Source organism: Lynx rufus, unplaced genomic scaffold (genome assembly GCF_022079265.1).
Source record: "Lynx rufus isolate CCGP_SWC_20201006 ecotype Redwood Valley unplaced genomic scaffold, mLynRuf1.p SCAF_8, whole genome shotgun sequence".
NCBI classification, from domain to species: domain Eukaryota; kingdom Metazoa; phylum Chordata; class Mammalia; order Carnivora; family Felidae; genus Lynx; species Lynx rufus.
Window position 1 is genome coordinate 101,777,745 of NW_025814896.1, and position 11,202 is coordinate 101,788,946.

The following is an 11,202-nucleotide window of genomic DNA, read 5'->3' on the forward strand; positions in this document are numbered from 1 at the left end:
ACCTCTATCTAGTTCCAAAACATTTTCATCTCCCCGAGAGAAATCCCTGAACCTGTTATGTAGTCATCTTCTATTGCCCCCTCCCCTTCTCACTACCCCCCTCCCCCAATCATCCTTTTGTCCCTATGGATGTACCTATTCTGGACATTTCATATAAATGAAATTGTACAATATGTGGCCTTGTGTGTCTAGCTTCCTTGGCTTAGCGTAGCATTTTTGAGGCTCATCCAACGCGATGGCGTGTGTAAGTACTTCAATCCTTTTTATAGATGAGGACTATGTCGTTGTACGTGTATGAGACAATTTGTTTAGAGATTCATCTGTTAATGGACATTTGGGTTGTTTCTCCTTTTGGCTATTGTGAATAAAGCTGCTACAAACATTCTTGTACAAATATGTATTTGAGTCCTCGTTTTCAATTCTTTTGGGTATATTCCTAGGAGTCTAATTGGTGGGTCGCTTGGTGATTCTATGTTTAACTTTTGGGGGAACTGCCCAACTGTTTTCCGTAAGAGCTGCACCATTTTACATTCCTGCCAATAATGTATGAGGGTTCTAATGTCCCACATCCTTACCAACACTTGTCACTTTTTTTTTTTAATATATCCATCCTAGTCTCTGTGTTGTGATATCTCACTGTGGTTTTTATTTGCATTTTCCTAATGATTAACGTTAGACATTTTTTCATGTGCTTATTGGCCATTTGTGTTTCTTCTTTGTATGTCTATTCAAATTCTTTACTCATTTTAAAATTGGGTTGTCTTTTTGTTACTGAATTATAAGGGCTCTTTGTACATTTTTGGATACTAGACCCTTCTCTGATATATGATTTGCAAATATTTGTACCGTTGCAAATATTTGTACTGTTGGTTGTCTTTTCAATTTTAATGTCCTTTGATGCATAGAACTTTTCAATTTTCATGAAGTTCAATTTATGTATTTTTCTTTTGTTGCTCGTGCTTTTGGTGTCATATCTCAGAATCCATTGCCAAATCCAAGGTCATAAATATTTGCCTTGATGTTTTCTCTTAATATTTTTATAATTTTAGCTTTTATATCTCAGTTGTTGATCCATTCTGAGTTTGTTTTTGTATATGGTGTGAGGTAGGAATACAACTTCATTGTTTTGCATGTGGATATCAAGTTGTCTTGGCATCATTTATTCAAGAGACTCTTCCTTGCCCATTGAAGTCTTTGCACTCTTGCTGAAGGTCAATTGAACATAAATGTATGGGCTTATTTCTAGATTCTCAGTTCTATTCCACTGATCTATATGTCCATCCTAATGCCAGTAGCACACCGTTTTCATTGCTGCAGTGGGATGGTAAATTTTATGCCAACTTGGCTAGGCCATCAATGCCCAGATATCTGATTAAACTTTATTTCTGGGTGTGTCTGTGAGGTTGCTTCTGGAAGAGATTTGAATTGGTGTACCAAGTAAAGCAGATGGTCCTTCCCAATATGGATGAGTATCATCCAATTTATTGAGGGCCTGAATAAAACAAAAAGGCAGAGGAAGGTTAGATTTGCCTTCCCTCTGCATGTCTGCCTGAGCTGGGACATTGATCTTCTCTTGCCCTCCACACTTCTGGTTCCTCAGGCCTTTGAACTTGGATTGGAATCTACATCATTGGCCTCCAGGCTCTTAGGCCTTCAAACAACACCATCAGCTTTCCTGGGTCTCCAACTTGCAGATTTGTTGTTCATGGGACTTCTCAGCCTCCATAATTGCATGAGCCAATACCTTATAATAAATCTCTATATACATCTCCTTTTGATTCTCTCTGGAGAACCCGGACGACTACATGTAGCTTTGTAGTAAGTTTTAAAATCTGGAAGTATGAGTTGTCCAACTTTGCTATTCTTTTTAAATGTTGTTTTAAATATCTGGAGCCCCTTATATTTCCATATGAATTGGAAGATCATCTTTTCCATTTATGCAAAAAAAGGCTGTCGGAATTTTGATGGGATTGCATTTAATTTGTAGATTGCTTTATGTAGTACTGCCATCTTAAAAATATTAAATTTTCTAACCCATGAACACAGAATGTCTTTCCATTTATTTAAATCTTTAATTTCCTTCAGCAATATTTTTTAGTTTGCAGTGTACAAGTCTTTGACCTTCTTGGTTAAATTTATTCTTTGCTCTACAACTGTGGGATGGTACCAACCAGCAAACAATGAATACTCCCAGAACCTGCAAGATTCCCAAAGTCCTTCCAGACCTACCGCCAGGTGAGTTATCTACTCATCATGACCTAAGCCAAGAAATGAGCTCCATTTTATACATCAATAAAGCTTTCCTTTCTTCTTTCCATCTTTGTATTTCATTTATATTTCATCCTCTGCTTTATCTTAGTACCTAGAATAATGACTGGCATTCAATATCTGTTAACTAAGTGGATAGGTAGATGCCTATTTTCCTATTGGGTTGTTTATATTTTCTTATTAACTGATAGATGCTATTTGTCTGGGGGGGCTATATCGGGGCTCAATCAGAGACAAACCATTCCAGTAACTTAAACAGAGAAAATTAAATATAAAATATTTTAAGCAGATAAATGTTTTTTAACTACCAAAAGTGGTACAAGGAGAGTCTGAGGCAGGAATTGGCAATTTTTTTCTGTGAAGAGCCAGGTAGCAAATATTTTAGGCTTTGTGGAATATTTATATATAACAATACAGAATGCAAACCTCCACAATCTTTGTCTTGATAAAATTAAAAATATAATAGTAAGTGAGCAAAAACTTTGGAATAAAGTTCTTTAATGAGAAGAATGGGATCCATTTTGTTGGGATAGCATTTTGCTTAGTTGGGGTTCAAATGTAAGAACCAATCTTAGATGGAGGGCAGCACAAAAACAGGCAGGGGGCTGAATTTGGCCTGTGGGCTGCAGTTTGCCCACCCTTGGCCCTTGAGGGAGGTAAACATGGAAGGAAGTGAGAAACTTTGAAGAGGGACTCTCCGCATGACTGAGATTCGGACTCTGCAGGGAGAATCTTCACAGGTCAAGCAGCTCACCCGGGACAAAGAAATATGTCAGAAGTCATGGACTGCACCTAGATCACACCCTCAAAGACAAGGACTCATTGCCAAGGGAAACTGGCAACCTTGGGAAAAGGGACAAAAGTTCCTCCTATTTCCAGTTTACAATGTCCTTCCAGCGCCCTCTATTGGCCGAGACTATAGCATCAAGCTCACTGGCAAAGGAGAGCAGTCTCCACCATCCAGTTTCACAGAGGGGCAAAGAGGCAATAATTTGATAACTGACACAAAAGATATAGAGTGTTACAAATATTTTTCCCACTGTGTTTCTTGCCTGTAAAAAAAATATTTGTTTATTTAAAAGGTAACAAGCTTGGGGAATCTGGTTGACTCTGTCAGTGGAGCATTCGACTCTTGATCCTTGGGGTTGTGGGTTCCAGTCCCACGCTGGGGGTAGAGATTACTTAAAAATTAAAAAATCTCGAGGGGCGTCTGGGTGGCTCAGTTGGTTGAGTGGCCCGACTTCGGTTCAGGTCATGATCTCAAGGCTTGTGGGTTCGAGCCCTGCGTAGGCCTCTGTGCTGACAGCTTGGAGCCTGGAGCCTGCTTCAGATTCTGTGTCTCCCTTTCTCTCTGCCCGTCCCCCGCTCACTCTCTCTCTCTCTCCCAAAAATAAATAAACATTTATTTTATTTTATTTTTTTAATGTTTATTTTTGAGAGGGACAGAGACAGAGCGCGAACAGGGGAGGGGCAGAGAGAGGGAGACACAGAATCTGAAATAGGCTCCAGGCTCTGAGATGTCAGCACAGAGGCCTACGCAGGGCTCGAACCCACAAGCCGTGAGATCATGACCTGAACTGAAGTCGGACGCTTAACTGACTGAGCCACCAAGGCACCCCATAAACATTTAAAAAATAAAGTAAAAATAAAAATCTTAAAAAAATAATAAAGGTAATAGTCTCAGATATTACAAAATTCAAAATAGAAAGAAATGAACACTTTGAAAAGTTAGTCTACCTGCCTGCCACCTCTGTCCCCTACTCAGTTGGTTTTTGTTCCCAGAGCCAACAGTTCAGCAAATCTTTTTGGAGGTGTTCTATTCATATATACAATGTTTATCTTTTTTTTTTTTAATTTGCAAAAAAAAAAAAACCCTTCTGTTATACAGATTTTTTTCATTTTTTAAATTATTTTTTAATGTTTATTTGTGAGAGAGAGAGGGAGAGTGAGTGAGCAGGGGAGGGGCAGAGGGAAAGGGAGACACAGAATCCGAAGCAGGTTCCAGGCTCTGAGCTGTCAGCACAGAACCCAACATAGGGCTGGAACTCATGGACCTCGAGATCATGACTTGAACCGAAATAGGGCACTTAACTGACAGAGCCATCCAGGTGCCCCTGTTATACAGATTTGAAATGTTTCTGCAAACACATTTATTTTTCTTTTTTATGGACCCTGACTCTTGTGTCTCATTCAGGAAGACCATTCACACTCCAAGATTAAAAATAATTTTCCTATGCTTTCTTCTAATAGTTTAAATTTTTAAATTTATTTCTATTTTAGAGAGAAAGAGAGAGAGAGAGCAAGCAGGGGAGAGGGGCAGAGGGAGAGGGAGAAAAAATCCCAAGCAGGGTCTAAGTCTAGAGCAGAGCTTGACACTGGGGCTCGATCCCATGACCCTGGGATCATGACCTGAGCTGAAATCAAGAATCAGATGCTCCACTGACTGAGCCACCCAGGTGCCCCTCATCGTTTTATATTTTAGCTTGTACATTTACATCATTAAACCATCTGGGTTTTATATCTTAACAGAGTCTGAGGTGGGGATCAAGTTTCATTTTCTTCGAGGTGGTGGCCACTGAATTGCTTCAATGTCATTGAATCCAGCCTTTCTTACAGCTTCAAGTCATTTCATATCGGGGCCCCAAATCCCCAACATCAGTAACAGCTGCCGAGGATAGCTTCATCCCACAAGTCCCTCTCCTGCGTGCTTTCTTTGCCCGGTTGCTTCTTCTCTCTCTGGGATCTCCTTCCCTCCTTTGTGGTGTCCTGGTTGCTATTCTTTCTGTGTTTGGGCTTCTCTGTGCTGACTGGCTGCACCTTGGCCTTTTTCTTGTTCTTTTTGTGGGAATCTCCATCCTCGCCGTGCTTCGTCTTCCCCTCTACCTGCTTCTCCTTGCTGCGTCCTCCTCTGCCATCCTCCTCCCTGGACCTTCCCTGGCCTCGATCTTGATCTCCAGCCTGATAGGCTCTGGTGTAACCCTCCTCCCGCAGGCGGCTGGTATCTTCTCTGCGTTGTGCAGCATGGGGGTGGGGGGGCTTTCCTTGCACAGGTGGGCTCGGAAGCCACAGGTTCTTGAAGAAATGGTCGTGTTTTTTCTGATAGTGGTTTAGAGATTCCAGTCTTTGTCTGGGGTGATGTAGGTCAGACCCCGGGGGTAACTGGTTGCCCACTGTTCTCTGCCTTTTGTGGGAACTGGGGAAGGCGTGGGACCTCCTGAAGGGGAGTCTCCACTCCCCCACTAGAGGTTGGGGTGGAGCGTGTCCCCTTTCTCTGCACGCAGAGTTTTCTGTCATCTTTCTAAAGCAAACCTCTGGCTGTAATCCTCTGGCTTTCTGCTTTCTAACATAATCCTCAAGTTCAGGTTGAAAAGAGTCATAGATCCTAGAATTTTCCATTCTGTTGACTATGGACAAATCTCTGCTAAGGAAGATAGAGGAATAACTTTCTGTTAAATGCATTCTTTTGCTACAAATGTGTTCTTTGTCCTTGAAAAGATCGAGCTTTCAAATTTCTAGCGGAGATTATGTTATGCTCATATATGACAAATACCAGGTAGCCATTGATATTGTAAGTGTGTATTTTTGACATAGGCTGAGAATCCTAAAATATAACAGACTAAGGAAATGAGTCTTGAAACACCGTGTAAATTTGAGGATTGGAAATACATAATGAATGTGTAAAATTTATCAGTGGTTATCCTTAGGTTTGAGGACTATGGATAATTTTAGTCTTTCTTACTTAATTGTATGTTGTGATTTTTTTTTGTCATAAATACTACTACTTGTGTAATGAAAAAAAGAAAATGGAGTTATTTATGAGAAAACAAAAACATACCAAGCAATGAATTTAAACTAGAATCACTCAAAAATTCTACAAAACCAGAACTGGCTTGACCCTGTGCTTATGCCCGAAGAAATAATAAGGGTCATCAAATACTCTCTCCCACACACACTATGTGTATGTATATAAACGTGTGTGCGTGCGTCTGTATTTTAACCTCATAGTTGGCATGAAAGAACACAGGAAGATGCTATTAATTGTGGTAAATGTGGACCTATCATTATTCCTTTTTTTGCAAATGAGGAAACTGAGTTACAGAGAGTTTAAATAACTTAAGGTCACATGGCTAGAAAGTGGAAGGGCCAAGATTTGAACCCACGTGGAGAGGGTCCAGAGCCTGCTCACTTGACCACTCCAATAGTGGTACCGATCTTACAGGCGTTGTGAGGTTTAAAGCGTGATTACAAATGAAGGGCTTGGAACTGTGCTGGGTACAGAGTGACTGGTCGGTGGCTGTTAGTGATGACACTCTCAGAGGGAGGCTGGAATGACACGGCAACATCTAATGGGCTACAGGTGGTCTGTTTGGAGACCTTGTATCCATTCTACCTCATTGTGTCTTGTCTTTCCATTTAATCAAAATAAATACCTGTTTGTGCTAAACGTAAACACCCAAAACAAAAAACCAAAAAACCAAATCACAGCGACAATTATACACTGCAAAGTCACATTACCCCGGCTTCCCCCTCCAGAGATAACTACTGGGTATATTACTGTGTTCCTGAAGCCTTCGTATCTAAATTCTAATCCAACAGATGTGAGGTCAGATGGTGCATTCTGGTTCTCAACTCAGCTTTTCTTCCCAAACAATGTATTTAGATCTATTTCCTATTTCAGTGCACAAAGGGTTTACCTCATTTTAAAGAGGACCGCTTGCTGTGACAGAACAGGTGTGGACTGTGATTTAAAAGCAAAATGCGATCCCTGCAAATGTAGGTGCTCCTAGTTTTTAGCTGACCAACAAAGCAGCAATGTTTCGCACACACCCAGTGCTCTGGGCCCACGCGTGGCTGTGCACACCCAGAGGTTGGGCTGTGGGACCAGGACCCTCACTCATCTTTGGGAAGGTCAGGCCGGTCTGGCCCTAAAATGTTATTGGTCGGGAGGGAAACCTCCTTCCCTAAATAGAACCTAAAGCGAGACTGAATTTTCCAGGAGAGGCGTTCAATGTTTTCTGGAGGGTGTTTTTTGTTTTTTTGAGAGACAGAGGGCGTGAGTGAGCCAGGGGTAGAGAGAGAAAAAGAGAGAATCCCATGCTGACAAAGCGGAGCCCAAGTGGGGCTCATGTTCAGCTGATGCAGGGCTCAACTCACCTCATAGGAGGCTTGAACTCACAAACCCTGAGATCATGACCTTAGCGTAAGCTGGGAGCTTAACCGACTGAGCCACCCGGATGCCCCTTGCGGGGGGGTTTTAAATCGATTCTGGATCTTGGCAAAATGAAATAATTTCAGAGAGGCCGCAGGTCACTTCCTCAAAATGGAAGAATGAGGAGGAGTGAAAATTGGGCCGGTGAAGGATTTACTAGTACAGGCTGGCAGTTAAGATCCCAGGGTGGCTAGCCCAGCCTAAGAGAGGAAAGTGCCAGAGTGTGTTATAGGGTCCCCATCCCCCCGGGGAGGACTTATCCCACAGGCTAGGGCTGGGGCTGGGTTTCACTTCTGGTAGGAGTGACTTCAGCCAGGTGACAACCGCAGGCAGATGTCGATCTGGAGCCAGGCTGGTCGCTTGCTCATGTGTTGACTTGCACGATTGTCTTTTTCTATCAGGGTCCCGGTTTCCTCATATGTAGTGCCCCCTGTGGTGCGAGGTGCCAACTGGTGTGATATTGTTGTCTGCCCGTCCACGACGCATGCCCAGTTGGGCGTGCACCCTCAGCCAGGTGCTACGCTTGGTATTGGGCAAGTATGAGAACTAAACGGACATGTTCTCTGCCTTGGGGAGGCTTACGGTCTTGTGTGATGGCCGGACAATACCCCTGGCCCCCTCAATATGCAAAACAGCCACGACAAGTGCTGGGAAGGAGAGGAGAGGTCCAGGCCGTGTCCTGGGAGGCGGACGGTGGGGGAAGGGATGTTGAGCAGAGCGAAGCAGGCTCTGCTTGAAGAGGACTCAGGTGCCGGCAGAAAATGTCTGTATCGTGAGACCCATCAAGTCTGGCCTATTTTACCTACTAAACACCCTGGGGAATATACCCCTGGCTTCCGACCTCGCTGCTCCATCCCTTGTCTGAGCCCCGTCTTCTCTCACTTGCGCTACAAATCAGCCTTCATCCACTTGAACACACCCTTGAATCATGCTCCAGGAAGCAGCCAGAGGAATTATTATTTTTTTTTTTCAGAGTAAATTTTTAAAAGTCAGTCTGGTTATACCTCCTCCAGCCAAACCCTCGTGTTTACTATTGTTCTAAAATAGTCCTTAGTAAGTCCCCTAGGCCACCCACGTCTGGTCTGTTACCTATTCCTCAGTCTCCAAGTACCAGCCACAACAGCTGTCCCCCATTTTCCCCAGCCTCTCTGTAAAAGCCGTGCTCCCTCAGGCCACAGAGCCTCTGTTCAGGCCATTCTTGAGTCCTTACCTTAACTACTACTTTTGTCCATAGTCTGCTAGGTCATCACGTCCCTGCCTACTTCTTCTCTGCCTCGTTTCTGCCTCTCTGGCTTTGTTTTCTTAGCTGGGGTGCTGTATATTAAGACAAACGTGGCTACACTATACAGTAGAAAGCAGAATTTGCAAAATAATGTGCAGGTGAAATCAAATTCTCTAAGGCATTTCCTTCTGCAATAGGGCTCTCACCCCTGACCCAGGAGACTCCGGTCCATGCTTCCTTCTCCGAGGAACTTGTGGGAAGTTAGGGGAGCCTGCTCTTCCGGCAGGCTCTTTCTTTGCGTCCTTTATTCCTGTTCCTCCTTCCACTGCTCAGACCAGAGCCACAGGAGACACCGCTGCTCCCTTGCTTTTCTCATGTGGCACACACAGCACGTCAGTTGGTCCCCCGTGTTCTACATTCAAAATACACCCCGAATTGGAGCACTTCTCTTCACTCTAATGGTTCCTTCCCCGGGCCAGACCCCATCTCTGCTGAATCAGGCCTGTCAGCTGCTAACTGGTCTCCCAGCTCCTGCTTACTGAGTCTGTTTCCAAACCGGCTGCCAGAATTAATCCTTTAACTATAATGTAATCCTGGCTAAAAGTCACTCCTCTGCTCAAAATCCATCAGAGGCCCTCCCTCACGCAGAAGGGCCTAGAAGTACAGACACTATTGGTTGTCCCACTGCCCTGCGGTCTCGGCTTCCTCTGTGACAGCAACCCCAGTGCTCCTGCCTTCCAGCTACACCTTTCTCCAGGCTGGAGGGGAACAAGCCAGCACGCCCTGACCTCAGGGCCTTTGTCCGTCTCCACCTGAAGCCAACAAAGCTCTTTATTTATCTCCTTCTGAAGACTCCGCCTTCCTAGGCCTAGATGCGGTGTCACCACCCTATGCCCCTTCCCTACTTTGTTGCTCTGCGTGGCATTTTCCATGACCTAACACGGGGCTTCGAGATATTGTTAAAAAGCTGATTCTGAATCACTGGTCTGGAATGGGGCCTGAGATTCTGCATTTCTACCGACGGCCCAGGTGATGCTGGCATTGCTTGGACCCAGACTACACGTTGAGTAGCAAGGATCTAAGTGCAATTTAACTTTTTGAAATTTGATCCATTTTCTATCCCCAACACTCAAATATAAGTTCCTTACCCTCTCGAAGTGTGCGGGGCATAAAGTAGATGCTTCATAAATACTGCTGAATGAATACACAAGCCAAGGAAGGCCCGGACACTTTATCGTCAATGTGCGGGTCCCACTAGGAAGCCCAGATGCAAGAAGTCCCACTTGCCTCAGCCGGGCCTCCCCGCCCCCTCCTCCAGTTCACACCTCAGCCGTCCTCCCTCTCAACTAGCGCCACATGGCGCCCGCATGTTTGGCTCACCTCTTACCTGGAACGCACTAGCTTACTGAGAGCAATTTCCACAAACGGATGGAACCCTCATCTCGAGCTTCCAAGTCTTTGAGGTCATGGTAAGTAGAAGTCCTGTGGGCCCACGGAGAGCAGAGGCCCCTGGCTAGACTCTCGAGGGGAAGTAAGGAGTCTAGGGCGGGGTGCAAGTTTCACTCTGAGCTCCAGGAGAAGTCCAACATTCTCACTGCTCAGCCTTCTCAGCCAGGCCCCTGGGAGCCGGGGAAGCAGCAAGCCACGCCCCTTCCCTAGTCTCCGGCTTTTGAGTTTTAGACCTCATCGTCCTACAGAGCCAGGCTCTCCCATCACAGTTTTTAAGGCGATTCAGGAACACTTAAGCCACCTTGGAATGCAATCCGTCTCTAACCTAATCGACATCATCATATCCTGTTTCGAGTCTATTTTGAAAAAATTTTAAATAAAACACGCCACTCTTAAATTGCGAAATAAACACATATGCAGAAAGTATGCACAAAACAAAAATATAAGGCACAATGATTTATCACAAAGGAAATGTCCAGCCAACTACATTCAGGTCAGTGAACAGAATGCCGCCCACACCTCAGAAGTTTGGCTCCTTTTCCTCCTCATCCCAACTGTGGGGCACTAGCTTGACTTCTGTGGTAATCTCGTCCTTCCGTATAGCTTATCACTTAAGTAGACATCTCAAAAAATGATAGCTCAGTTTTTGTGTTTGAACTTTACCTAAGCGGAATCATACGGCATACTTTAGTTCAACACACTTCTGAATTTCACTACAATGTGTTCCTTTTCATGGTTGTGTGGTATTCCATTCTATTCAAAAATATATATAATCACAGATCATTTATCCATTCATGGGCTTATGCATGTTTCTAGCCTAGGGCCATTTTAAACACCACTGTCATGAATATTCATATATACATCTTCTGAAGCCCACAAGTCTGCATTTCTAGAGGCTGTTTGCCTCACAGTGGAATTTCTGTGTTAACATGGCATTGTATACTCAGCTTTATCAAACACAACAACACCAAATATTTTTTGAAAGAGGTTTTACCAATTGAACTCCTCCCCCAGAAGTGTTTGGGTGCTTCTGATTCTTTCTAATGCTTGGAAT

General features: G+C 44.0%; 1 protein-coding gene across 1 annotated transcript; it reads right to left on the reverse strand.

The window, feature by feature from the left end:
- Positions 1 to 4,923: 4,923 nt before the first annotated feature.
- Positions 4,924 to 5,562, reverse strand: LOC124503947 (lysine-rich coiled-coil protein 1-like). The gene has a single exon (XM_047069201.1). The coding sequence runs from the start codon at positions 5,560 to 5,562 to the stop codon at positions 4,924 to 4,926; it is 639 nt and encodes a 212-aa protein (XP_046925157.1).
- Positions 5,563 to 11,202: the final 5,640 nt, after the last annotated feature.

Bases quoted from the DNA above. Each gene is read 5' to 3' on its own strand.
- LOC124503947 (XM_047069201.1), bottom strand. From the start codon at position 5,562: ATGACAGAAAACTCTGCGTGCAGAGAAAGGGGACACGCTCCACCCCAA.